Below are 26,889 nucleotides of genomic sequence, written 5' to 3' on the forward strand. Positions count from 1 at the left end.
ATGATGTGCCGAGAGCGTGACTGGAGGGAATAATAGGTAGAGTCGAGTTGGAAGGACGTGCGGAGGCTAAAGTAGATCGAAGCTTGCACCCGCGTCACTTGGCCTGTGCCCCGATGGAATTGATTTTTGAGAAAGGAAGGGTGATTTCGCAACGTGGCCGGAGTGCAGATGTGCGGCGCAAGAGAGTTGGCTTCTAGAGAGTTTAAAAAAGCTTTATATTTCTTTTTCTTTTTCTTTTTCGGCAGGAACCCGTTCAGAAAGCGGACGCGGCACAGCACAGCGAGAGAGTGCGTGTCTTTGTGTGGGGGCTCACCGAGACAGAGCAGAAGTGGCAAGTGTAACTACTTACATTCGAGATTGTGGCGAGGACCCTTTCTTTGCATTGCGATCCTCATCATCCTACTCGACACGGAGTGAGCTGTCCGCCATCAGCAAACCTTGAGGATGGTCACCGACGTAGGCACGCGCGCACTCGCATCTGCGCCAGCCCTTCTCGACGGGTCCGAGCGTCCAGCATATTCACGAATGACTTTGTCTCGCGCACAGCTGGCTGAGCGCATCGCACAAGGAGAGACGCTGGTGTTGCATCGACGAAAGATCTACAAGCTGGACCGATGGCTTGCAAGACATCCTGGTGGCGAGCTCGCCATTCTACACTTTGTCGGCCGCGATGCAACCGATGAGATCGAAGCATATCATTCGGACGACACCATCTCACGCCTCATGTCCAGATTCGTCATCGCCCATCTGGATGAGGCAGATTGGCACAACTACCGACCACTGGTGCCACCGGTACAGCTGGGCTATCGCAAGGGCAAGCTCGACCATCCTCATGCTCAAGTTGGCATGTGGCGCCACCGCAACACGCCATCAACGTCCGTCTCGAACTCCAGTCGAGCAAGCCAAGAGCCATATGCTTCTTCGGATAGCTCCGACGAAGCCGTCGTTGAAAGCATCGTGTCCAATGACTCGAAGCGTGATGCTTCTCGTCATGCAAATATTTCAGCAGCGTCAAGACCATCTTCGACCAAGACCTTGGCATCTTCGACCCTCTTCGTGGAACGACCCGAATCCTTCCCTCTGCCAGTCGACCTATTGGAACCACCGCCTGATCCCGACTCGGTCGATCCCATCCGAGAGCACAAGATCTCACAAGCCTACCAACGCTTGCATCAGCAGGTCAAAGACTCTGGCCTCTACGACCTGCATCCCATCGGATATGCACGCGAAATGGCGCGATACGTGCTGCTCGCCTCTGTCGCCTATGCATTCTGGTCGCGCGGTCGATCGCAGTTGCAATCAGAGCGTTCGGCGGCTGACCCGATATCGAGCTGGAATGCGTCCACCACCTCATTTCTGCTCTCGAGCCTCTTCCTTGGGCTGTTCTGGCACCAGCTCACGTTTTCAGCGCATGATTCGGGACACAGCGGCATCACGCATTCTTGGCAATGGGACCGCATCATCGGTACCACGATCGCCGACTTCATCGGAGGTCTGAGTATCGGCTGGTGGTGCGACAACCACGATGTGCATCATCTGGTCACCAACCATCCAGAACACGATCCCGACATTCAGCACATGCCCTTCTTCGCCATCTCGCCTCAATTTGTCTTGGCTGGCCAGACTACCATCGTCAACAGCAACCAAAGCATTCAAGCATCTTCATCCTCCTCCAGTCCATCCAAGCCTTTGGGGCTGTGGTCCTCCTACTACCGTCGTGTGCTCGAGTTCGACGCGCCGAGCCGCTTTCTGCTCAAGCATCAGCACAAGCTCTACTACATTGTCATGGCATTCGGACGCTTCAACCTCTACGCGAACTCATACGGCTTCCTCGCTACAAAGGCACGTCGTGACCGCTGGTGGGCGCTCGAGCTGGTTGGGTTGCTCACCTTCTGGACCTGGTACGGCTACGGTCTGCTCGGCTCTCTTCCCTCGTGGCCCGTCCGCATCGCCTACCTTCTCATTTCGCACATTGTCACATCACCGTTGCACGTTCAGATCGTGCTCTCCCACTTTGCACAGTCTTGCGATGATCTCGGCCTGAGCGAGAGCTTCGCATCGCGCCAGATCCGCACCACCATGGACGTCGATTGCCCACCCTGGCTCGACTTCATCCACGGCGGACTGCACATGCAGGTCTCCCACCACCTGTTCCCACGCATCCCACGCCACAATCTGCGCGAGGTGCGCGACCGCTTCGTCGTTCCCTTTGCCAAACAGCACGGGCTGGATTATCACGAGTACAGCTTCACGAGCGGCAACGGTCGCGTATTAGCCACACTCAAAAAGGTCGCCGACCAGGTTCACATTCTGGCAAAGGTGGCTGAAGCTCAAGCAAAGGGCGAGATCCAGCATTGACCATCAATTTCAGCATAGTCCATCCACTTCTACGCACAGCAGAGTCAGCATTGTGCCGCTTCGAAGCTATTGTGAGAGATTACGCATGTGCTGAGTGAGAGCGTTCCTGTGACTAGTCAATCAGACACACGGAGTGAGAGCGAAGCTTCTAGCAACGACAAGCTTCGGCCTGGACCCTTGTTTTCCGTGCCAGAAAATCCGCCGGTAAAGTCGCCGTTTGCATTCGTCCTCTTCTCCACTTACGAACACCATCTCTCACTCATCGACCTCCCAGCCTCTGTTCCTTCGTCAGCACCATGGCCAACACAAACGATACGACCGACACGAAGAGTCAGACAGCACAGTCTGCGACGCCCCTCGGACTCCCTGCGCCCTCTGATGTGCCCGCCTCGTCCGAGCCAAACAACGTCATCAAGCTCGACCACCTGGGACCCATGATCGTCAACTCGGACGGCACCATTTCGAGAATAGCGAACTGGCAGAATATGAGCGAGATTGAGAAGGCAAGATCGCTCAGACTGCTGGCGAAGCGCAACAATGCTAGGATGGAGAGCTTGAGAGCGAGTCAGGCGCCTTGATCGGGATTCAAGCTCGCGTTACGATCATTGTCGGTTTCCTTTCAGTTGCTCAGACTATGAATGCACTGCACAGTCAAGCTCTGCACGAACATCGATGACGTTTCGGACGAAAATCATTCACAAGCAAGCGCATTGCGATCAAGAAGACCCTCTCGCCTCTTCCTCGCCATCCTTCTGCGCAACAATGATAAACATCCGCACCAATCCGCCTTCCTCGCTCCAACCCTGGACGACACTGCTGAACGCTCCGAGACCTTTACGCATCGGCCACCCGCCACCTCTCCATGCTGCTCCCTCCGTTGCGAACGACCGCAAGAAGCGAGCAAAGCCAGGGAAAACAGATGTGCTAATGTCACGCATTCGAATGTTCTTGTCATCGAAGCCACCTTCTTTGCGGAGGATGTCAAAGTAGCGATCGACGGGCCAAAGGTTAGCCGGCTTGGTCGAAGCCAAAGTGCACGTAAAACTGTGCTTGAGTCGTTGCATCAGCGAAGGTGCCTCCTTGGGGTACGGTGGGCCACCGAGCTCCAAGTTCATCGACGACGTGGTAGAAGGCGCAGGATATGCGGACAGCAAGTCGACAAATGCGAGCCGACCTCCCGCGTTCAACCTCTTGGTCGCCAACCGGATATACTCTGCTCGATCGCTGAAATGGAACGCGCAGTCGAGCGCGAGGATCACATCGTACTTTTCGCCGTCTCCTTTCCCGCTTCGCAGCCACTCGAGGACATCCTCTCCCCAAACTTTGACCTGCGTGTCCTCAACGTTCTTGTTGTCGCCGGATTGCAAACGCCACTGGAGTCGCTGAGCGGCAAATGCAGCTTCCTGCGGCAAGCTCGTCACCGCGTGCAACACTTTTGGCTTGTACTCTTCCAGCAGGAACAGCGTCGATTGACCAGCTCCGCAACCGACGTCCAGCACTTTCATCCCAGGCCTGACCCGCGCTGCAGTGTACAGCTCCTGAGCGAGCGTCTGACATGCTAGCGGAAAGTCGAGCTGCGAGCGGGCAAGTTGCGGAGTCCAGAAACCCATGTTCATCCAGGCGGTAGTTGGAGGTTGCGTGTTGAGGGCAAGGCACGATAGGCTTTCGTACGCTTCCTTCTCGTTCGAACGGAGCAGCAGGAAGAGGCCGCCGAGGAGGAGTGTAGCCCAGAGCGTCGATGTAGAGTCAACCGACAGTCCGAAAAATCGGGTAGAGATCAAAGCACCTAGCTTTTGGATACGCTGCGCTATGTGATCAGCGAAGCCGCCTGCCCTCGGCTGTCTCGATGTCACGCCCGCATCAGCAGCAGCATATCGATCAAAAGCAACTTTGCCGCGGACAATGGTTGCATCCACCTTTGCGTTCCTCAGCATCGCCGGGCTAACCTTGTCTTCGTCCAGAATGTTTCGATCCAGCAAAGTGAAGTCCGCCCTCTTGCCAACCTCTATGCTCCCGGCGACGTCCTCTTCGAATTGTGCAAATGCAGCGTTCTGTGTGAACCCTCTGAGCGCTTCCCGTCGTGTGAGCTTTTCGTGGGGAAACCAGCCATCCGAGCCGTGCGGAGAATCGCCGTGGGGGTCGAGACGCGTGATAGCGGAGTAGATTCCGTGTAGCGGATCAGGCAGCTCGACGGGAAAGTCGGAGCCGAGTGGAAGACTCGCATTAGCAGCCAGGAGCGACTTCCAGGCGTAAGCGCCGTTCGATGCGCGCGCCGCGCCAATACGAGACTCGACGTAGCCCATGTCAGAGGTACAGTGGGTCGGCTGCATCGAAGCGATGATTCCGAGCGACGCGAAACGATCGATGTCGGATGGCTTCATCAGCTGAGCATGTTCGACTCTGGGTCTGAGCGATTGTCGATCGACGCCAGGATGCGAGCCGAGATACTGTTCGTATGCATCGAGCGTGAGCGTGTTGGCTCGATCGCCGATGGCGTGCGTACAGACCTGCCAGCCTCTCTCCATCCAGTAATCGACCAACGAGGGTAGCTCCTGCTCTGGTATGAGCAAAAGACCTCGCTCTCCAGGCTTGTCCGCGTAGTCTTCCCACATTGCAGATCCCCACGAGCCAAGCGCACCGTCGTTGAACAGCTTGACCGCACGCAACGTGAACATGCCCTGTCTGCCTTCAGTGGTATTTGCGAGTCCGCTCGCTGGCTCGACTTGCTCGATCCGATGCGCACATCGCCTCTCATCAGGAGGACAAGCGAGCATCGAATATATGCGGAAGCGTAGCTGGCCCTCTGCGTCCATCCTCTTGTAGAAGGCAGCGGCTTTGAGATCAGTCGCTGCGTCGCCAACGGCAGTGATGCCGACGCGGAGAAGACCTTCTGTGGCCGCATCGAGGAAGATCTTGCGTTTTTCGTCGGGCCATTCTGGGATCACCTGATAGGCAAAATTCATGGCGTTGTCGATGAGCACGCCCGTGGGTTTGTCGTCAGGCCCACGGATGACGAGCCCCCCTTGCACTTTGTGATCATCTTTCGGCGATGTCGGAAATCCTTTGGCACCGCTCACGACCTTGTCGAGACCCTTCCCACTGAGCCACAACGCATGCACGTCGATACGGCGGAGGACGATAGGGAAACGCTGCAGTAGCGTTGAGCGGTCAAGATCGGCGGCGGTCGGAAATTCGGAGGGTGTCCATTTGGTTTGGTCCCATCCTATCCCCTCGATCCAGGGTACCGACGGTTCGTTCGCAGCAGCCTTGGCCTCGTTCGCGAGAGCGAATGCCATGAGATCAGGCCTAGACCGAACGTAGGCTTCCAACCTATCGATGACGTCGCGAACACTGGTAGATCCAACGAGATTGGCGACGGTGCGAGACCAGCCATAGTCGAGAATGTGGCCGTGCGCATCGTGAAAGCCAGGAAAGAGTGCCTGACCATTTCTGAGTCTTCGTACGACACATTTGTCCTTCCTTCGCAGTACGCCTCCTTTCCTGCCCTTGGCATGGCGATTGAGTCGTGCTGCTTTGTTGCTGCGCGGGCCACGCCATTGATGTTTGCTGGCAGAGCCGGAACTAGTGTGTGGCTCATGAAGGCCGCAGAATTTTGACAGCACATCTTGCTCGCTTCCGACGTCGATGATCACACCGTCTTCCACTGCGACGCACTGCGTGAAGCCTTGTTGGTCAGCGAAACGCTGCTCGTCTCCCGTGTAGATCGAAGTTGCCGTATGGGTTGTGGGGGAGAGATCGAGTTCACCGCGGTGTTCGGCTGAGCAAATAGCATAGCGCGAAGGCAGCGATGTGAGTTGAGATGACAGGATGTGCAGGTGGCTCTTTGATGTCGCTAGCGAATATACGCTCAACATGAGTGAGGCGACCGCTACTACAACGAAGAACTGTCGACCCGCACGACCTCTGCGGCGGCTCGATGCATTGGATGGCTGTAGCACCACGTGCCCAGAGCCTTTGTCGCCAGCATTCGAAGCATCAGCTCGCTCCTTCGGTGACGGCATCGTGTACGACGTGTTGCTGGGCCGACACAGGTGATCAAGCAGAAGGCAAGCTGATGGTGGTGTCTCGAGTGGCAACGAGGACCCTGAAGTCGGCGAAAAGGCCGGCAATGCAATGAATCTAGTCGAATTGTTAGACCATAGCTAACTAGCAGTCCAAAGTGGAGGTGATCGAAATATACGCGTATTGAAGGCGCAAAGGACGTTTAGACCAACACCTTCCCGTTCCAGCATCACCGTCGTCCGTCATCACCACCGCTTCCTCTTCTCGCTCTGCACCAGCTTGGCCACATCTCGAGCACAACAACAAAGCGTGAATCACCATCTTCAATCTGCGCTCAAGACCTAATTACTCTGCAGACGCTGCATAGATATCACCGCAAATATGGCTTCTTCAGCAGGGATGGATGTGGACAATGTCGACGAGCGCTATCTCGAGCATGCTGCGGCGTCCTCATCAACGCCCGCATCTCTCAAGCCATACTACCCCAAGCTGCAACAGCTTCACGATCGAAAGTTGTGGTACCAGCTCACATTGACCATCGAAGAGTTCCTCAACCACCCCGACTCGCAGACGCCACCAATCCAGATCGAGCTGTACGACAAGTTTGTTAGCCGCTTCTCCTCCAAGATCAACCAGCTGCAGCTCGCTGCCATCGGTGTCAAGGTAGCACGGCAATATCCAGATCCAGCCGAGGCGCTCAAATTCCTCGAACAGCTCGCCACAAAAGTAGACTCGCCCGATTCGCAAGATGCGTACGTCTACGCTCTCATGGAGGCCGCCCACTTTAAGCTGTTGCTCGGAGACGCCGACGGCACAAAGGTGGCCATGGACAAATGTGGGAAGATCTTGGATGGATTCGATGCGGTCGAGACGGCCGTGCACGCAAGCTTCTACCGCGTCTGCGGTGATTTCTACAAGGCGAAAGCCGAGTACGCCAACTACTACAAGAACTCGTTGCTCTACCTCGCCTGCGTCAACGTCGACGTCGATCTCACCGACGAAGCTCGCGTGCAGCGTGCGCATGATCTGAGCATCTCGGCGCTGCTCGGAGATACCATCTACAACTTTGGCGAGCTGCTCCTCCACCCGATCCTCGCATCGCTCGGCATGAGCCAGCAGCACGCCTGGCTCTCTGAGCTCCTCTTCGCTTTCAACGCCGGTGACATCGGTCGCTTCGAGGCACTGACCCCGCACCTGGGTAAAGAACCCATCTTGGCCGAGAACCTGCCCTTCCTGCGACAAAAGATCTGCCTCATGTCGCTCATCGAAAGCGTCTTCAGGCGTTCCGCTGACGACCGCACCATTGGCTTTGCCACCATCGCCGCCGAGACCAAGTTGCCCGTCGACGAGGTCGAGCATTTGGTGATGAAGGCGCTCAGCCTCAAACTCATCCGCGGAACCTTGGATCAGGTCGAGCAGCTGGCGAGGATCACCTGGGTGCAACCAAGAGTCTTGGACCACCGACAGATCCAGGCGCTGCAGACGCGACTCAACAACTGGTGCACAAAGGTGCAGGAGGTCAGCGAATACGTCAAGAACCAAACCCCTGAGCTCTTCATCTCGGCCTAGGCGGCTTCTCCGTGTCACCCATGCTCACCTGCAATACGAAAAATATCAAACCATAAGTACGATATCCCCTTACAGAACCCTTCTTGTTGTTGTTGTTGTGTGCTAAGGATGTTCATGTCGCGGTCAAGGGTTCGTCTTCTCCCCTACTGTTCCGCGCCACAAGGAGGGGCACTATTTCCAATCCGATGGACAAGCAGAATGCAGTTACAAAAAGTTTATTGAAACGTGAGAGAAATGAGAACGACGTGCGGATGCGCCGCTACAATAGTACACAGGGGATTGAAGAACGACATGCATGGAAGGACGACAGTACGATGAACAACAAGAAAAACAACAAAGCACTGGGATCGACGACAAGACGGGAAGTAGAGGAGCGGCTTGATGCAGCCGTGGTTTTCTTTCCTTTCTAGAGGATGACACACTTGCACGAACCAGCGTCGTTGTGTAATGCCTCTTTGGTCTTGCTCTGCGAGATGGCGCCTCCTGACGAAGCGCCTGTATTGCGCACCAGCATCGCAGCGCGCGTAGCCGCTTCAAAGACGGCGTCGACACCCTGGTTGTTGAGCGACGAGCATTCGTGGTACGACCGCGCACCGATCTGTGCTGCTACCTGCTTGGCCTGCTGCCTCTCGACAAAGTGTCCCTGCACCGGCTTCCCTTTTGCGATGGCATCCTCGCGCAGATCCTTCTTGCATCCTACCAACAGCACCGGTACCGAGGGTCCGCATATTTGACGCACCTCCTCCATCCACTTGACCTGCACGTTTTCCAGTGAGTCGGGTGTGTCGATGGCAAATGCAATCAAGATGACATGCGCTTGCGAATACGAGAGCGGTCGCAGTCGCTCGTACTCCTCTTGACCTGCCGTGTCCCACAACGCCAGCTGAACGGGTTTGCCATCGAGTCGGATTTCGGCGACGTAGTTTTCAAAGATGGTTGGTTCGTATTCTTGAGGGAATTCGCCAATCGCAAACACGCAAAGCAGACTCGTCTTTCCGCAGGCACCGTCGCCTACGATGACGAGTTTTCTGCGGATCGCTGCCGGCGGCATGTCGGCGGGGTGTCTGTGTCGATGGCGTTGATCGAGGTTGACGCGATCTACAAGGATCGGTGAGTAGCAATGCCAGCCCGCTTCCGACTACTAAATTGGTCGTCGAGGCCTGCAGTTGATACGGATCGGAATGCAAGGAGTTCTTGCTGAGCCGGTGTTTGTCCTCTATGCCGGATTCAAGGACGATCGTGCAGGGCGATTGTTCGCCGTCGTCAGAGCGGGGCGTGCGGAGTGTTGATTGGCTTCGAGTCTAGTTGGCGGGTTGTCTCACGTCGCTGTAGTGAACTCTGACCTTTGCTCGATATAGAAGCGATGACGTGTCGTAGTCGGCCGAAGCGATGGATTGTAGGTGGTCGGCGTGGTGGGTAGAGGTCAAGGCCCAGATGGAAGAAGAAAAGAGAGATGAAGCAGAGGTCTTTCAGGAAGATGCGGGTCGAAATCGTCCAACGGGATTCAGCTGCTCACCGCTTTCAGCCTCGACCGCACGCGCCTTCCTTGGGCTCCACTTCTTTTTCCATGCAGTAAGTAGCCGCCCCAAATGGCCTGTTTCCTGAAATTTCAACCCTCGAGGCACAAGCCAACGAGCCACAGCGAATAAATCATTATTCTATAACATCAAGAGCCAAGCTCGAACGCCCACAGACAAGAATTCTCGGCAACAAAAGGCTCCGATTGACATGCTTTGATCGGAAGTGCCGGCCACGAGCACACCTACAGCGTGTCGTACGCGCTTTCGAGGCTTGAGCGGCGAGGACTTTTGACCTCAAATTTGGTCCTCGGCGGTGGATCCGCGCAACTCGGCGATCTGGCACACACTCGTTGCTGTGCCGAAACATCGTGAAGGGCTGTGCTGCATGCGCACATGGCATCGTTGTTTCCTTTGGTCAAGGGTCTCCCACTGCTCGTCATTTTAGAGCTCATCTCGAGACACTTCCTCGCGCCCGGCAAGCAATGTCGATCTGGCGCATGAGATCTCCAGAAGCGGACAAAGGCTGCCGAGACGATGCGTAGTTGTGGCTGATCCGGTCCTGAACCCGAGAAGCTTGCCTCGCTGTTCTTCTGTTGCCTCGACCCGCGACCCATTCCATGTATAGTGAGCCAGAAAGCATCGACTGCCAGCATGGTAGTGCCAGCAGGACGCATCAGGATGGAGAGAGAGAGAGAAGTCGGCCTTCCGAGTTGGCCTCTCGACGCCGATGCTGCACAGCCCACCAGCGTCATCTGCAGCACTCACTACCCAGCATCACGATGAAGCGGGAGGGGGCACAAGCCGACGCCGTGGCAGGCTGCAGCGCCGTGTGGAGGCATCCCGATGCGACCATCTCATCGTCTTCTGAAGAATCCAAGCTATCGGCCCGATCCAACGCCTCCCTTGAAGGACGACGGAAAAAGAAAAAGATTTCGGATTCCAACCTGGTTGCAGCCCGGAACAAAGTTTCCAAACTTTTTTGCCTACAAAGTTGAGAAAAGAAAAACTGAGCTGTGGAGGCGTTGTTCTTGTCCGAAAAATTTGCAGTTGCAGACAGCGTAAAGCCTCGCGAGAAGGGTTCGTTCGGGTCGTGTGGCATCGAGATTTTAGTTAGCAAAGCCTGGTTGCCGAGCAATGGATGGGAATTTGGAAGTTCCTGCTCCTCACCTTGACCTCAGCTCCTCTCCTCGCTCGTCCATCCAACCACTCCCGGATCACCCGCTCATTCCCACGAAAGCGAACCCTCCAAGCCACGCAGACGGTAACAGAGAAGGCATTCGCCAGCGGCTCACCCATCCACGGAAGCCCCCGTCGTCTCGCATCACGATCCGAGCACATCTTCTCAGCGGCTGCTCCGAACGGTAAACCTAGCTTCGCACCGCCGGCTTTCTCGTTGTGGCTCGCAGTCTTTCGCCTTCTTGAACCACATCAAGATGCTCGCAAAGCAGGCTGCGCTCGTTCGCAGATCATCGGTGGCCACCGTTGCGTCGTCTTCCTCCTCATCATTACTATCACGGTCGATCCCAAGACGGACGCATCCCGCCGCGACAATATCGCCACGGGCACCTTCCTCGTCTTCCTATCGCTTCGGGGCCATCTCGGCATTATCCTTCAGCACAAAAGGTCCTCGAAGCCAGGCGAGTCCGGCTGCTGAGCCACATCGCGATCAACACGACCAGCATGCATCCGTTCCGTCATCTTCAATATCATCCCAGCATCAGCAACACGACGCCGACGCTTCATCCCCAGGCGCATCATCCTCCGCATCATCATCAGCAACAGCAGCATCTTCGCCCTCCTCAGCATCTTCGCAGCGCAATGATCGACGCTCACGGTTCATGCCCTACGCCTTTGCGACTGGCTCGCCTCTCACACGCTTACCGACCCCATTGCCACCTGACGTGACAGAACGCTCTCATCTTTTGCGCAAGGGATACTCACCGAAGCGAAATAGCGAGACTCCTGTCGCCAGCACAACTGCCTTCTTGGACGGCCGCATGACGGGTCTCTCCTTTGGCGACCTGTCTGGCCTCACCATGAGCAGCACCGACGAAAACTTCTACCCAGCATCAAGGGCCGTCGAGTTCGTCAGCATCCTCAAGGCGTGTCTTGGCACCGGCCTCATCAGCCGTGCACACAAGGTGTTCTCCGATCTTCGAAGTCAGGCCACCACCCGCTCGCGTGAGTTGTGGGAGCTTCGCAAGCGTCTTGTACAGGGCATCATCGATCAGAACGATCGGCACCAGGATCTCGGTGAGCTTGGCCAGTACCAGTCTCCCATCGAGATCTGGACTTACAATTCCATGCTGCAGGCCTACTTCCGCAAAGCCTACCAAGCCGAGTCTTTGGACGGTACAGCAGAATGGCTCACCCGTGCCTGGCAGCTGTGGCGCGATATGGAAGCCTCGGCGGCTCCGGCACAGAACGACCAACCACCTTCGCCCGATCCCAAACCCAACGCGGCCACCTTTGCCACCATGGCGCGAGGCATTGTAGCTCTGCAGCGCTCAGGACGATATCCATCCTCGGCACCAGCCCTCGACGACCTCGTTCTCTCCATCAAGCGCGCAGAGTACGGACTCGATAGCATCCTGACTTCGTCCGTCTTCAACCCCGAAAAGGCCGAGGACCTCGACGTCCACGGACCGTTGGGCTCCAACAGCGTCGACCAATCGCGTGAGGGCGAAGCAGATGCCGATCTCGTGCTGCGCAGCTTGACCAACGTCGCCAACCAGATGGGTGAGAGCGATATTCTCAAGGAGCTCGAGACCGCGCAAAGCATCCTCGAAGGTCGCAGAGTTCTGTCCGAGGCGCAGAGCACCGACACTGCTGCGCACGAGGATTTGTTCGCCGACGTTCCCGAGCTGCTGCCTGTCAAGACCACCTCCAAGGCCAGCCGTCTGGGTAAGGATCCCGAGAATAAAGCCGGTGAAATGCCATTCAACCTCGCCTCGCTGAAAGAGAACCTCTCCATCGTGCAGGAGGCGCGGCGCAACATCACCGACCCCTACGAGCGTCAAAAGTGGCTCGAACACAGCGCTCTCGAGGCTGCCCGGAAGCGTCTCGAGCATTCCGCCGAGAAGCTCGAGGAGCTCGGACTGCAGACCACCGGTGCTTTGCAATCCAAGCCGCTCCAGAGGTGGATGTGGGACTGGTACAACAAGCTTCAAGTGACGTTGAAGGAAGACCTAGAGCGCCTCGACCAAGATGTCAGCCACAGCAAGCACGACAAGAAGGCCATGCTGCCTATGGAACAGCAGATCCTCCCATTCCTCCGTCTCCTGCCCGCCTCGAAGCTTGCGCTCATCACCATCCTCGAACTCATGCGCATGAGTGGCAACGGCGGAGTGTCAGATGGCATGAAGACGACGCGTGCCCTGTTGCAGGTCGGCCGTGCCATCGAGATGGAGTATCACTCGGAGGTTGTCCGCAAGAACCCCAAGATCTTCCAGAACGCTCACACCGCGCAGACCACCCTCCGCAAGCGTGGCTTGATCGACTTGGCAGCTCGTCGCGAGATCAAAGCATGGCAGAAGCAGCAGGAGGACGAAGGCGTCCTCTCGTCCATCCCCAGATGGACCCAGACCATCCGAGCGCGCGTCGGCAGCTACCTGGTACAGCACCTTATGCACGTGGCTACTGTCAATCGCAAAGCCACCGACCGCGATGGCGTCCTGTGGGAAGAGGACCAGCCCGCCTTCTATTCGACCTATCAATACCTCGGCGGCAAGAAGCTCGGCGTCATCAAGCTTAACGAGGTCATCGCCAAGCGCCTCGACAAGGACTCGATCCAGGAGACGCTCCATCCGCGTCACCTTCCCATGCTCGTTCCGCCGAAGCCGTGGACCTCGCACGACTCGGGAGGATACTATTCGGTGCGTCAGAGCGCCATGCGGTTCAAGGACAGCGCCGAGCAGGGCTCCTACCTGCGGGCCGCCTCGGACAACGGCGATCTCGACACTGTCCTCGCAGCGCTGGACGTGCTCGGCAACACCTCGTGGAAGATCAACAAACCCATCTTCGACGTGATGACCGAGGTGTGGAACTCGGGCAAGGACATTGCCGACATGCCGCCCGTCCAGATGGAGGCGCAGGAACCGCAGAAGCCCGACAACTACGACCATGATATCAAGGCTCGTTCCGTGTACTTGCAACGACTTAAGCAGTGGAATCAGCAACGTGCCTCGAACCACTCGCAGCGCTGCGACGTCAACTACAAGCTCGAGATCGCTCGAGCTTATCTCGGAGAACGCTTCTACTTCCCTCACAACATGGACTTCCGTGGCCGCGCCTACCCGATGCCACCGCATCTCAATCACATCGGCAACGACCTTTGTCGTGGATTGTTGCTGTTCGCCGACAGCAAGCCTCTCGGTAAGGCGGGTCTGCGTTGGTTGAGGATCCACATTTCCAACGTGTTCGGTTACGACAAGGCCAGCTTTGCCGAGCGAGAGCAGTTTGCCATCGACCACGAGGCAGACATTCGGGACAGCGTCGAGCGACCGCTAGACGGCAATCGTTGGTGGCTCAAGGCCGACGACCCTTGGCAGTGTCTTTCTGCCTGCATGGAGCTCAAGGCAGCCCTGGAGCATCCAGAGGGACCCGAAGCGTATGGATCGTGCCTGCCGGTGCACCAGGATGGCACCTGTAACGGTCTGCAGCACTACGCCGCGCTCGGAGGTGATTTGGCCGGCGCCAAGCAGGTCAACCTCTCGCGGGGAGAGCGACCCGCCGATGTCTACTCGGGAGTCGCTGACCTGGTCATCAAGGCGCTCGACGAAGAGGCGGCCAAGGGCGAGCGCCTCGCTGGCATTCTCCAAGGCAAGGTGACGCGAAAGGTGGTCAAGCAGACCGTCATGACAACCGTGTACGGTGTCACCTTCATCGGTGCCAAGAACCAGGTCATGCGACAGCTCGCCGACCGAGGAGACGTTCCCGCAGAGGACCTCTTTGCTGCCGCCAGCTACCTCGCCAAGGTCATCATGTCGTGTATCGGCAACCTGTTCTCAGGTGCGCAAAAGATCCAGGACTGGTTGAGCTTCTCTGCCAAGGTGATCGCGAAGTCGATCCCAGCGCAGAGAGTCGAGGAAGCGACGCGACCCTACCAGCCCAGCGAGAGCAGCTTGAAGCGTGCCGACGTCCATGGGTTCGCGCGTGACCCGGCCAAGGCTGACCGTATTGTAAAGGAGCAAATGACGTCGGTCATCTGGACCACTGCACTCGGTTTGCCCGTGGTCCAGCCTTACCGCAAGAGCAAGAAGAAGCAAGTCTCGACCGCCATGCAGACCGTCTTCATCCACGATCCCCTGTCCAACTCGGAAGTTTCGCCTGCCAAACAGGCGTCTGCCTTCCCACCTAACTTCATCCACAGTCTCGATGCTACCCACATGATCCTCACCGCGCTCGAGTGTCACGCTGCCGGCCTCACGTTCGCTTCGGTACACGACTCGTACTGGACGCACGCTGCCGACATCGACACCATGTCTGACATGATCCGCGAGACGTTCGTGCGCCTCCATTCGCAGGACATCCTGCATCGGTTGCGCGAAGAGTTCCTCCAGCGCTATGCAGGATACAAGGTACCCGTGGTTTCGCTTCAGACGGCCACTCGTAGAAGAGGGCGCTCGGCGAAGGCCAACAAGGACGAGCCGCAGGACGTCGCCAGCAGCTCCGACTCGACCTCGCCGTCGGATGCACTTCTTGCCATGCCCGAGGAGCAGCTGGCTAAGCTGCAAGGCGAGATAGGCGATGTCACTCTCGGCAAGCCGAGCAAGAAGGATCTCGAGGCTGAGGCAGCCGAGGCTTTGGACGATGTCGCTGCCGATGCGAATGAAGCCGATTTGGCCGAGGAATCCGAAGCAGGCGAAGAGGGAGCGGACGCGGAAGCAGCACCGGCGAAAGCGACCAAGAAGAGGGGCGCACGTAAGTCTCAAAAGGATAAGGATCTCGAGTGGGAGACCAAGTTCAAGGCCAAGTTCGTCGACCTTGCGGACATCCTGCCCGCCATTCCGGCTAAAGGATCGTTCGACGTCAACGAGATCAAGGGCTCTCTGTACTTCTTCTCTTGATCCGCCCTCGTGGCATACGCACGCAAAGCATTGTATTCAAAAGGAAGTTTCGATAATCTTGTTATCACTCATGTCACATCACAGACTCGATCTCCAGACACTTAATCTTCATCCTGGCATCATCATCGTTCCACACAGCAATGCATCATTGATCACACGGAGGTTCTCAGCAGAATTGATATCGCGAAACTTGAATTGGAATCATGTGCGAATGGGCACGTTCTTGTCGAGATACGACCGCTGGTCCCAGAGGCTTGCGACGAGCTTTCGGGGGCCGGTCCAGGGTGTTCTGGCGTGCTGGACTGCAAGGTTGTCGATCACCAACACGTCGCCTTGCTCCCATTCGACGTGGGCTTGCAGTCGTTCGGTCCATCGATGGGCTTCTTCGAGCCACTCGAGAGGGATGCTTTCGTCTTCCTGGTCTGAAGCAGCTCCACCTTCTCGGTCGAGGAGAAGGGGGAAAGATGGTGGAGGGAAAAAGTCTTTCTTCTCCTCCGAGTAGTGCGGTGGTTGCAGACATCCGTGTTCCTTGGAGTAGGCGTAGCGGTTGCCGACGTTGTTGAAGTAGGCAGGTTTCTGAAGTGTCGGGTGGATGCGAATTCCGGGGACACGCTGGAAGACGTTGATCGATCCATCGGGGAGCCATGTCCATGAGAAGCCTCTTTCATGCCACGCTCCCAACTTTCCTCCTTCCCCTTCTTCTGTCGCATCTCCACCACCAGCGTGTGAGTCAGACCATCCACCTTCGCGCGCAAGCTCGAGGACGTTCTCCTCTACCAGCTTTCGCTTCTGCTCCTCGTTCAAACTTTTCAAATCCACTTTGGCTTCCGGCGTCGGACCAAACGAATCGGCATTGTACAGGCTATTACCCTGAACGCTGCCTTGCACCTTTGCAACAGGGTGGTGGATGACAAACGTCAACCCTCGACGCTCTATCTTTCCGATATAGCCGGGTACTGTTGACTTGAGCCGATCGTAGAGCGCAAGACTGTTGACGATCGGTGTCTGTCCACCTGTCGTTGGCGGCGAAAGACAGCAGAAGGCGATGATGGAAGGGTAGTGGGTCGAGAGACCGTATTCGTTGTGCGAGCCGATGGACTGGTGGGGTGGACCTTCGTTCGCGGTGGCTACGTTGGGAGCCATTGCGTGACGGATGACCATGAGTCCTTTGTCGACGTGGTGCACGAGAAGGTTGTTTCGTTCTCCAGCTCCTGCGTTCGGCGGTAGCGTGCCGGCAAGAGCGTGCATGAACTTGCTAAACTCATCGGCATCCTGAATGGGCAAGCCTTTGAAATGGACTGCTCCACCGTGTGCATCCATCAACTGTTGCAGCTTGGAAGGCTTGTATTCGGCGGACGGAGCGGGCGCAAATGATTTCGCTGCTTCGACAACCTGAGCCGCGGTCAGGTTTGCGGCGCTGCGAACGGGCTTGAGCACGAGAGGGAAGGTGATCTCCAGCTCACCTGGGTCGCTCTCTACGAGCTTCAGACGACGTTGATATGGTTCGCTGGCGGGAGCAAAGGTGACATCGGGCGAAGCGGCTACCACCTTCGAGCGAAGGGCGTCCGTTGTATTTGGCGAGCTGCTTACAGCGACAGGCGCCATCGTCAAAAGATCAAGCTGTGTGAAGAAGTGAGGTCGAGGGCGACGCCAGAGACGGATCACATGGACCGCTTTTGTACGGCAAGTGGCGACGAGGCGAAAGTCTCAAGCACGAGTGATTGCCTGATGAGTAGTTGGTCTGTGCCCAGGACGAAGTCAGTAGGGAAGAGAGCACGATGTCGCGGAACCCGACGTCGACTTATCGTGCAAGCTCGAAGTTGAGGTTATTCGGTCGTTCCATGAAGCTTTCTTATGAATGCCTTTTCTCACACGACAACGTAAACGGTGATGATCAGCGAGGTCGATGTACACAAGCTCTGCTTCACGGTGGTTTTTCGAGCTCGCCATGACGAGCTGGACGGCCTCTTGACCGGTGCTTTGCAGGGGAAGAGCTGAGCAACGATTGCATGGATACTTGGCAGCGCGGGTACAAAGTTGAAGTCATCGACTTGGACAAGCACGCCATAACCGAGCTGTCGGGTCAACCTGTCCAACAGGGAAAAGACTGGCGGCTATCGTGATCGGGGACGGCTTGAGACAAATGTATCGAGCGATGACGAGGAAAACATGGTATGTGTGTTAGACCGTCTTTGACTATCGGAGGAAAAAGACTCGATTGCAAAGCCGCTTTCTTCCGCGCCTCGAACTACGGCGGTTTCCGCACCTCTCCGGATATCGAAGTGCATGCTGTTCCATGGCGGTCATAACGGCTAGCCGGCTTGATGAGAGAGAGGGTCGCAGATCGTAGGGGTCCAACAGACGACGTGCATGAGAAGAGACTCTTGCCTCTTTACACTGCTGTTGAGGCGATGGTGCGACTGCAGTACCAGCGATCCGTGAATGCGCTCCGCTTCCGCTACGATCTCGGAAAGATCCTTTCACACTCTGGCGTATTCCGCATCCGCAAGCCCCCGCACTCCCCTCACCAGTCTTCTTAGACCCTGCCCAGCACAGCAGCCCCGCAGCTGCGTTCCACTTTCACCCGCCAGAGGGGCATCCGTGTGTGCAGTAGCCGTCGAACCGGATGATTTCTTCGTCAACGGAAGAGCACGGTGACGCTACACTGCCGCTGACTAGTTTGTATTGTCGTGCCCGCACCCACAGTTTGTATTGACTGCACCGTCTAGCGGGTCGTAGACACACTGACAAAACGTTCTTCTCGCCCGACTCGTTCCTCGAGACTCTCTCGGCCGTCGCTCAGAGCAAATGACTCGAAGCGCAGTCTGCTCAACAATCACCAAGAGATCAGATTTTGCTGATAGGCTGGAAGAAGTCAAGAAAAAAAAAAAGACTGACCGAAGAAACGGCGAGATCTGATTGAGATAAGGCGGAGAGATTCTAGAGCTGCGATCTGGGTGCTGCTGAACTCCACATGGACTGGATTTTGTATTCACCCACTGCAGAGAGTTGAATACATCAGCCCGATCGACATTTTCAAAGCACAGAGCAACAAGACAATTTACGACGCTCAGATCAGGTTTTCGGCTGTTTCCAAGAGCTTCCTTTGGCTGCGCGGTCCAACTGGCCGAAGTCCAAAAATCAGGATCGATTATTATTCACCAGCCGGAAAGAGCGTTCAGGCTTACTGAGGCCCGCTGCGATGCATGTTGATCCCGCAAACTGTGTGTGTAAAGACTGTCGTTGCGAGGCGGTCAGCGTCCAGTGTGCCGCACTGAGCTTGTGGAACAAAAGATCGTCGTCCGCTGTCATCATCCTTCTTCTTCTTCCCCATCATCGAATCCTTCCCTCCCGTTTCGAAATCACCAAAACGTATTCTCACAATGTCCCAGGTCAACATCGGTATCAACGGGTAAGCATCCACGCTCCTTTCCATCCTCTGTTGGCGCTCCCTCGCGTTCTCGCCCGATTCGAAACGGGGAAAGAGCTGCGGACGTCTTCTTTCGAGATCACGTACCACTCAGGTCTCTGCCGTACCGTTGGTAGTCCCACCGAATATAGATGAAAGCGGAGAAGTCTGCGAGACTTGCCTCGCATCTGCGGTCCTTCTCGTTGATTCCGCAGCGCAAAACCGATCCGGGCGGTTCCGGCGCAGAGTTCCAACCTATGGAAGAATTTGGAATCGAAAGAACGCAATGCTGACCTGTATCACCTTGATTGTCTCTTGCTCTTGATCTGTGCAGCTTCGGCCGTATCGGACGTATCGTCTTCCGTAACTCGGTCGTCCACAACACCGCCAACGTCGTTGCCATCAACGACCCCTTCATCGACCTCGAGTACATGGTCTACATGCTCAAGTACGACTCCACCCACGGTGTCTTCAACGGCGACATCTCCACCAAGGACGGCAAGCTCATTGTCAACGGCAAGTCCATCGCCGTCTTCGCCGAGAAGGACCCCTCCAACATCCCCTGGGGTTCGTCGGGCGCTCACTACGTTGTCGAGTCCACCGGTGTCTTCACCACCATTGACAAGGCCTCGGCCCACATCAAGGGTGGTGCCAAGAAGGTCGTCATCTCGGCCCCCTCGGCTGACGCTCCCATGTACGTCTGCGGTGTCAACCTCGACGCCTACGACCCCAAGGCTCAGGTCGTGTCCAACGCCTCGTGCACCACCAACTGCCTTGCTCCTCTCGCCAAGGTCATCCACGACAAGTTTGGTATCGTCGAGGGTCTCATGACCACCGTCCACGCCACCACCGCCACCCAGAAGACCGTCGACGGCCCCTCGGCCAAGGACTGGCGTGGAGGCCGTGCCGCCGCGGCCAACATCATCCCCTCGTCCACCGGTGCCGCCAAGGCTGTGGGCAAGGTCATCCCTTCGCTCAACGGCAAGCTCACCGGTATGGCTTTCCGTGTGCCCACCACCAACGTCTCGGTGGTCGACCTCACCGCTCGCCTCGAGAAGGGCGCCAGCTACGACGAGATCAAGGCCGAGATCAAGCGCGCCTCGGAGAACGAGCTGAAGGGCATCCTCGGCTACACTGAGGACGCCGTTGTGTCGCAGGACTTCATCGGCAACTCGCACTCGTCCATCTTTGACGCTGCCGCCGGTATCTCGCTCAACAACAACTTTGTCAAGCTCGTCTCGTGGTACGACAACGAGTGGGGTTACTCGAACCGATGCCTCGACCTCCTCGTCTTCATGGCTCAGAAGGACAGCGCGTAAGTAAGTAAAGTATCTGTCCCGTGAAGGGACGTTTGCTTCTTACCCTCCATGCTCTCCTCTCGTCAGGTTTGCCGTTTCCATGTGCAAATCGTATCTGCATTGCTGCAATGACAAAAGAAAAAGACGTTCCTCTCGACACTTGTGCGGACTTTGGACTGACACGCTACTTTCGATGGGTTGTTTCTGTGCTCTTTTGTTGTTTGTGTGCAGAGGTGCTTCAAGGCTTTGAGGACGTGAGGCGTTGAGTCCAAAACAAGATCTGGTTTGTTGTAATGTCAATCTGTCAATGACAGCCAATGAACACCATGAATGAACGTTCGCACCTTGTCGATGTCAAGGCTGTGTGCGAGGGTGTGAATGTGGCGGGCACAGATGATGACTATTTGGAGAGGTGCTCAGGGTCGGTGAGGAAACTTCAATCGTAAGCCGATATTTTGGACAATAGTGACTGCGTCTCTGTCTCCTGAAGGAGATAGAGTGGACCTGCACCCGTGCTGCGATGTTGACCCCTCTTCTACTGTGTCAGCGGCAAGCCAGTCGAAGGCACCAAAATCGCGAATGAGATGGAGTGACGAGGGAGAAAAATCAAAGCGTAAAATTGGGGTCAGGAAATGGACAAATCTGCGCTTGACCGAAGCGCCGCGGTACAGCCGTGGACTCGCAAAAATCGCTCCCTCTCCACAGGTCCACAGATCCACGGACGGTCACCGCAGAAGCTTTTGCATCCAGCAGAATACATCTAGATCGCAGACGCCAAGACCGACTGATCCCGCGGCCCGCTTTTCTTACGGCTCGGGAAGCTGGGGCATTGACCGAGCCGCGGAGTGTGCGCGCAACCGCTGATCCAATTGACAGAGCTTGGGCAGAATTCAGCATTTGACCGACGTACCGACGTGTTCACGTCATGACGTTTTTTCAGGAACATTTCTCGCCGGAAATCGAATGAATCAGGAATCCGCGATCCGCGGGGGGCGGCATTTCATTTGATGCGCGCTAGTTTCGCAGCTGTCAAATTTCGCAGAAGGTGCTTACCACACCAACCCGCCGCGGTGCGGGTCAGAGTGACGTACCTTTTCCTCCGCCGTCAGCAGTAAATTTAGGGTCTCGTCTTTGCCCTCGCCTGTCCCTCCGGATACTGTGCTGCAAGGAGTCGGAGAATTTTTTGCTTCCGTTTGACGTCCCGCGGGTCGTGTGGATGTGCATTTGTGCTCTCTCAGCTTCGTGCATCTGCGTTGAATGTGGATGACAATCCGTAAGCGAACAACAAGACGCTTCCTCGTATGCTGATCGTAGAACCACCTGCTTGTCAATATAAACAGGGACCACTGTCTTCTGCTCCACCACCTGTGATCCACCAACCTCTTAGCTAAAGTCGCTTCACGATGCTGGTCGACTACGGCAACGATCACGGCAACGCGCCCAACCTGCACCATCAACCCGACCCGAACTCACCAGCGCACCGACCTAAGCCGCACCATGCTCGGCCGTACACCTTGCCTTGGTATCAGGATACCTTTTGGGGGTCCATGATCAACAAGCTCTCCAAGGGCAAAACTTTCCCCTACCCCGAGGAGCGCGCCGACTTTGTTCCACCGGAAGAATATCTGCCAGGTTACAAGACGAAACGGGCTGCCAAGCGCGACAGCAGTTCCGCTGCTGCACCAGCGTCTCCCTCATCTTCCGCTTCGAGTGCATCCGAGACCACCCATGTCGCTGCGACTGGAAGCGGTGCTGCCACTCCTTCCAAGCCGGTCAAACCCGCGATGGAGCAGTCCAACTCGAATTCTGGCGAGAAGCAGGAGAACCTCGAAACGGCCCCCGACTCGCTCGAGGACGATAGCGACCCCTACCTGATCGACTGGAACGGCGAGCACGACCCCGACAACCCGCAAAATTGGTCTATGCCACGCAAAGCCTTCGTCACATTCCTCCTCTGCCTCCTCACCTTCTCGGTCTACATGGGTTCCGCCATCTACACCCCTGGTGTCGAAATCCTTGCCGGCTACTTTGGAGTCGGTGTTGTTCCCGCAACCCTTGGCTTGACGCTCTTCGTTCTTGGATACGGTATTGGACCCATGATCGGCTTTTCGGCAGCCAGCGAGATCCCCGCCATCGGTCGTTCGGCACCGTACCTCTTCACCTTGTTCATCTTTGTCATCCTGCAAGTCCCCACGGCGCTCGTCGGCAACATTGCCGGGTTCATGATTCTGCGCTTCTTGGCGGGTCTGTTCGGCTCCCCTCCTCTTGCCACTGGTGGTGCCAGCATCGGAGATCTCTACAGACCGAGGAACCGACCCCTTGCCATCGGCGTGTGGGGACTATCGGCTGTATGTGGGCCTGTTCTTGGTCCCTTGATCGGCGGTTGGGCGGTCCAGCGCTACGAAACCTGGAGATGGACGATCTGGCCATTGCTGATCATTTCCGGCTTCGCCCTAGTCGTATTGGTGTTGACACTGCCGGAAACGTCAAGTTCGAACATCCTGTACAGGAGGGCAAAGAGGTTGAGGAAGGCGACGGGTAACCCGAACCTGCGATCCAAGGGAGAGATCTTCTCAGCTCACCTGACGGGTAAAGAGATCGCTCTGATGACGTTCGTTCGACCATTTCTGCTCTCGTTCAGGGAGCCCATCGTTCTCGGCATCAACCTTCACATCGGCTTGGTGTACGGGATCCTGTATATCTGGCTGGAAGCATTCCCCATCGTCTTCGTTCAAACCTACGGCTTCAACTATGGCCAACTCGGTCTCGCCTTCCTTGGCATCTTCATTGGTGCCATCTTGACCTACATTCCCTTCGTCTTCTGGCATCGATGGTCGTACGCCCCGCTCTTTGATCGGAACGACGGCAAGGTGGCACCGGAGAAGTGGCTCGAGCCAGGCATCCTCGGCGCATGGGCGATTCCCATCTGCATGTTCGGTTTCGGCTGGACAGCCAACGCCTCTATCCACTGGATCGTCCCCATCATCCTCTCGAGCTTCTTCTCCGTCGGAACGTTCTTGCTCTTCCAATCCGGTCTCGCGTACCTCGGAGACTGCTACCCGGAATACATCGCCAGCGTCTATGCCGGTAACGACTTCTTCCGAGCCAGCATCGGTGCCGCTCTGCCTCTCGTGGCAAGAGCTATGTTCAACAACCTCCAAAAGAATGGTCCTGCAGCCTTCCCCGTCGCTTGGGGCTGCGTCCTCATCGGTTGCATCTCCATTCTGATGGGTCCGATCCCTTTCTTGCTGTACAAGTTCGGTCCAAAGCTCCGATCTATGTCCAAGTACGCAATCGACCCAAGCGCAGGAGGAGACGATCAGAAGCAGAACACCGAGAAGAAGCAAGACTCCTCCAACTAGATTCGTCCGCACCTTAGTATACACTTCATTTTCAAACTGTACACTCTCGTAATCTCTTGCACAACGGCGGAATGCCAATTCGAGTCTGCCTTTCTCCCTTGCTGACCCTCGTGACCCTTTGTCTGTGCCGTCCGTGACAGTCGCGCTCGTCTGCATCTCCGCTTCTCGTCCGGCCTCCAACCTCAAGCTCACAATCTTTGCTCAGATCATCATCGCCAGCAGATGTGAACATGCAACGCAATGCGAGGCCTCGAAACAAACGAAAAGTAAATTGAACAACCTCATGAATTCAAGTCGGCGAATAGCCATAAGTCATACATGTGCCGGTCAGAAGGGTGTCAATGGGTACGGGCGTATTCGATCGGTCCTCCGGCGTGCACCTTGGTGAGCCTATCCCAGTAGGACGATGGAACATGCGCGACCAAGCGACGTACGACTGGAACGTATTCGAGCAGCTGATAGATAAGAGGCAGCGACACATTGGGCCCCTCACCGTCTCCATCCAAGTGCGTGACCACGTAGACCGGGGTCTGTGTCGGAAGCAACGTGCCAGGACCCGTGTAGACCTTGTTGATATTGTTGCTAAGCTGGACTTCCTGACCGATGTGTGCAAAGTGAAGCTGACTCAAAGGACTAATGTGACGCAGCATATGGTTGTCGCCGGCATCCGGTAGCAGCGTAGCCACAGCATCACGACGGCTGGTGACTCGCCAAAGCGCCTGCGGACGGTCGAGGTCTCGTTCGTGGCAGACCTGGTTGAAGGCCGAAACGCAGTCGGGGTCGCCGACGATGGGAGTTCCAAAGCAGTACGCATCGCGCACGCGAATCCGATCGCATCCTTCCTCAGTCTTGCCGAAATCCTTCGGCGAAGCGATAGCACGCGCGTAGAACAGGCTCGCAAGACCTGCTCCGAGACTGTGGCCGGTGACGAACAGGTTGACGTGGTCGCAGTGGGAGGTGGAGGTGATGCGAATCTCTTCGGCGATCTGGCTGATGGCAGTGCGGATCTCGGTGTAGGGAAAAGCGCCTGTAGCGTGGTTGAGATCTTGCGGGAAGAGCTGGTTGTAGAAGCCGGCATGGACTTTGGAAAAGCCAGGGAGCCAAGCACGGCCGTCGGTGTAGTCAAAGGTGAAATCGATGGCCCACTCCTTGAACTCAACCGGATTGGTGCCCTTGAACGCGAGTATGATGAAATTGTGGTCAGGATGCCAGAAGGCACCGCAGAGCGGGGACGTGTTGGTGGCAAGTTCCGATATGCTGGCGTAGTTGAGCCCCCATTCGTTGGCAACGCGTCGGATCTTGCTATCGGCAAGACCGAGATGGTTACCAATTTCGCTTCCAGCCTGGGTGAGGGCGTCCCGGCCACAGGTAACCTGCTTCTTCTGATGCTTGACTCGCTGAGCGACTCGGGCAGCTTTGTGATACGCACCGACATTGCGCTCGTATACTAGAGCAGAGATCATCATGAGAATCTTAGAGATCTCCAGGTCAAAGTTGCGCTCCTCGGCTGAGGAGGGTTTGGCGTCCGCACCATCGGGATGCGACATGGCCTTGAAGGCAGCATTGCGAATGAGTTCATTCTGAGGATCGGCGTCAAACTCGAAGATAAGAGGATACGCTGAAGGTAGAGAGAAGGGCTCTTGTGTCAGTTTCGGGAGCCCTCTTTCGATCGCATGAAGCCACAGCTCAGCCGACTCACCGAAGTTGCCGAGGCCAACATCTGCTATGGCCGATATGGCTTGCCATCGTACCTGAAAGAAGGAGAGCCGCCAGCTGGCACTACGAGGCAGACAGCGAGAATAAAGGAGAACTTGCTTGTCAGCCATCTTTTCACCATGGTGACCTGAGACTTTATGGGCGGGGAAAGAACGAAAGCGTGATCGTGAGGCGCATACCTACCTGAAGATCAGAGTGGCAAAGAGAACAACAGTAGTGACAGAGGCGAAAACAAGGGCGGTCCAGAAGCCGATAGGGTCCAACAGAAGCTGTGGCAAGCTGGTCAGGGTGACCCACCAGGTTCTGGGCAGCCACGTGAAGAGGTAATAAGAGAGGTCCGAGATGAGGGCTGTGAGCCAGTTCTGCACAGCAGAGCCACGATCTGAGACCTGGACGACTTCGGCAACCTGCCTCTGACGAAGGCGGGCGCAGAGATCGGCGTGCTTTTCGGTGTGACCAGGAGCGATGAGCGATTGAGCATTGTCCATCGGACGCTTGCGAAGGTTTGTGGATGGCGGACTGGTGGTTGGCGTCATGATTGCAACTGAGATAGAGGAGAGCTGCTTGGAAGAGGGATGGACGGGGCTGCGCACGATCCGCCGTGTGATCCTTATATGGACCTTGTTTGGGTGGGAGGCTGCGCGAGAAGGCGGTCACCTATCGAGTTGGCTCGGCCTCAGAGACAGAACTCGGTTACATCGGCGGAGGCAATCAGGTGTTCATCGCGCCGTGCACTGTTCTGTGGCCGTGTGAAAGATGCAGACGGCGCAGTGGTGTCGTTGACTAAGATGGTAAAAGGAAACGTGGTGCTGGCAAGAAGACAGTCAGAGATACGAGCGAGCCAGGATTCTGAGCAATTTTGTGACGTTGAATGGCTATGCTTGAGCGGAGTACGGACGAGCTAAGGCACACTGACGCCCTCTTCGTCCTCGTTAGCTCGTCGGACACGCTCTCCTACAGAGTCTTTCTATCAGTGCATCAAGACAGCGGGACAAGTCTCCGACGGACGCGGGAAGCATGCATAAATGCTCCGGTGCACAACGTTCCCACGGACGTCAGGCGGCACGGCACAGATTTGCCTCGAAGCTCGTGCCGGGTCTGAGGGCACTACTACTGACAACAGGCTGCTTCGGCCATCGGGGACGTTGAGATACAAGACATCGCTACATCCTTCAGGAGTGTCACGGCGTTTGGTCCCAACTGTAGAGAAGCTGGCTGATCCGAGCGTTCGGCTTTGCCGCAATTGGACCCTTAATGCTGATACTGTACTCAGAGCGAGAGCCAATATGAGACAATCGAATTGTGTTTTAGTGTTAGGGATCTAATCTTCAACATTGTGAGAAAACTTCAAGTTGGTCGGCAACCAAGGAAGTCGGGATTCACTTGTGCGCTGCAAGAAGAAAAATCTCAAAAAAGGTCGTTTTGGTTTTTCGGTCGTGGTTTGCTGCCGAATATTTGTACGGGTTCATCGAAAGTGGAGTCGCAGCGACAAAGTCTTCGTACCTTGTCATTCAACACATCATACCCATCTACACTACCTTCGGCTGATCTTGCAACTTTCAGATC

At 56.3% G+C, this 26,889-nt stretch overlaps 12 protein-coding genes across 12 annotated transcripts; 8 read left to right on the forward strand and 4 right to left on the reverse strand.

Annotated features, from left to right (window-relative positions):
- Positions 1-525: 525 nt before the first annotated feature.
- Positions 526-2,358, forward strand: PHSY_006114 (hypothetical protein; the record flags this gene model as incomplete). Its single annotated transcript, XM_012336717.1, has 1 exon — positions 526-2,358. One exon carries the CDS (start codon positions 526-528, stop codon positions 2,356-2,358), a length of 1,833 nt encoding a protein of 610 aa, XP_012192107.1.
- A 296-nt stretch (positions 2,359-2,654) lies between these two features.
- On the forward strand, positions 2,655-2,936 carry PHSY_006115 (hypothetical protein; the record flags this gene model as incomplete). Its single annotated transcript, XM_012336718.1, has 1 exon — positions 2,655-2,936. One exon carries the CDS (start codon positions 2,655-2,657, stop codon positions 2,934-2,936), a length of 282 nt encoding a protein of 93 aa, XP_012192108.1.
- A 138-nt stretch (positions 2,937-3,074) lies between these two features.
- Positions 3,075-6,380, reverse strand: PHSY_006116 (hypothetical protein; the record flags this gene model as incomplete). The annotated part of the gene is made up of 1 exon (XM_012336719.1): positions 3,075-6,380. The coding sequence occupies one exon, from the start codon at positions 6,378-6,380 to the stop codon at positions 3,075-3,077; it is 3,306 nt and encodes a 1,101-aa protein (XP_012192109.1).
- Positions 6,381-6,762: 382 nt separating this feature from the next.
- On the forward strand, positions 6,763-7,950 carry PHSY_006117 (hypothetical protein; the record flags this gene model as incomplete). The annotated part of the gene is made up of 1 exon (XM_012336720.1): positions 6,763-7,950. The coding sequence occupies one exon, from the start codon at positions 6,763-6,765 to the stop codon at positions 7,948-7,950; it is 1,188 nt and encodes a 395-aa protein (XP_012192110.1).
- A 406-nt stretch (positions 7,951-8,356) lies between these two features.
- On the reverse strand, positions 8,357-9,001 carry PHSY_006118 (hypothetical protein; the record flags this gene model as incomplete). The annotated part of the gene is made up of 1 exon (XM_012336721.1): positions 8,357-9,001. The coding sequence occupies one exon, from the start codon at positions 8,999-9,001 to the stop codon at positions 8,357-8,359; it is 645 nt and encodes a 214-aa protein (XP_012192111.1).
- Positions 9,002-10,087: 1,086 nt separating this feature from the next.
- Positions 10,088-10,465, forward strand: PHSY_006119 (hypothetical protein; the record flags this gene model as incomplete). Its single annotated transcript, XM_012336722.1, has 1 exon — positions 10,088-10,465. One exon carries the CDS (start codon positions 10,088-10,090, stop codon positions 10,463-10,465), a length of 378 nt encoding a protein of 125 aa, XP_012192112.1.
- A 438-nt stretch (positions 10,466-10,903) lies between these two features.
- On the forward strand, positions 10,904-15,538 carry PHSY_006120 (hypothetical protein; the record flags this gene model as incomplete). The annotated part of the gene is made up of 1 exon (XM_012336723.1): positions 10,904-15,538. The coding sequence occupies one exon, from the start codon at positions 10,904-10,906 to the stop codon at positions 15,536-15,538; it is 4,635 nt and encodes a 1,544-aa protein (XP_012192113.1).
- Positions 15,539-15,739: 201 nt separating this feature from the next.
- PHSY_006121 (potential taurine catabolic dioxygenase) lies at positions 15,740-17,143 on the reverse strand (the record flags this gene model as incomplete). The annotated part of the gene is made up of 1 exon (XM_012336724.1): positions 15,740-17,143. One exon carries the CDS (start codon positions 17,141-17,143, stop codon positions 15,740-15,742), a length of 1,404 nt encoding a protein of 467 aa, XP_012192114.1.
- Positions 17,144-17,316: 173 nt separating this feature from the next.
- On the forward strand, positions 17,317-20,266 carry PHSY_006122 (glyceraldehyde-3-phosphate dehydrogenase; the record flags this gene model as incomplete). The annotated part of the gene is made up of 3 exons (XM_012336725.1): positions 17,317-17,425; positions 17,638-17,710; positions 19,282-20,266. The coding sequence occupies 3 exons, from the start codon at positions 17,317-17,319 to the stop codon at positions 20,264-20,266; spliced, it is 1,167 nt and encodes a 388-aa protein (XP_012192115.1).
- Positions 20,267-21,648: 1,382 nt separating this feature from the next.
- Positions 21,649-23,607, forward strand: PHSY_006123 (multidrug transporter; the record flags this gene model as incomplete). Its single annotated transcript, XM_012336726.1, has 1 exon — positions 21,649-23,607. One exon carries the CDS (start codon positions 21,649-21,651, stop codon positions 23,605-23,607), a length of 1,959 nt encoding a protein of 652 aa, XP_012192116.1.
- A 338-nt stretch (positions 23,608-23,945) lies between these two features.
- On the reverse strand, positions 23,946-25,811 carry PHSY_006124 (hypothetical protein; the record flags this gene model as incomplete). The annotated part of the gene is made up of 3 exons (XM_012336727.1): positions 23,946-25,225; positions 25,307-25,386; positions 25,507-25,811. 3 exons carry the CDS (start codon positions 25,809-25,811, stop codon positions 23,946-23,948), a joined length of 1,665 nt encoding a protein of 554 aa, XP_012192117.1.
- A 383-nt stretch (positions 25,812-26,194) lies between these two features.
- Positions 26,195-26,425, forward strand: PHSY_006125 (hypothetical protein; the record flags this gene model as incomplete). The annotated part of the gene is made up of 1 exon (XM_012336728.1): positions 26,195-26,425. One exon carries the CDS (start codon positions 26,195-26,197, stop codon positions 26,423-26,425), a length of 231 nt encoding a protein of 76 aa, XP_012192118.1.
- Positions 26,426-26,889: the final 464 nt, after the last annotated feature.

This window comes from Pseudozyma hubeiensis (genome assembly GCF_000403515.1).
Source record: "Pseudozyma hubeiensis SY62 DNA, scaffold: PHS58, whole genome shotgun sequence".
NCBI lineage: Eukaryota > Fungi > Basidiomycota > Ustilaginomycetes > Ustilaginales > Ustilaginaceae > Pseudozyma > Pseudozyma hubeiensis.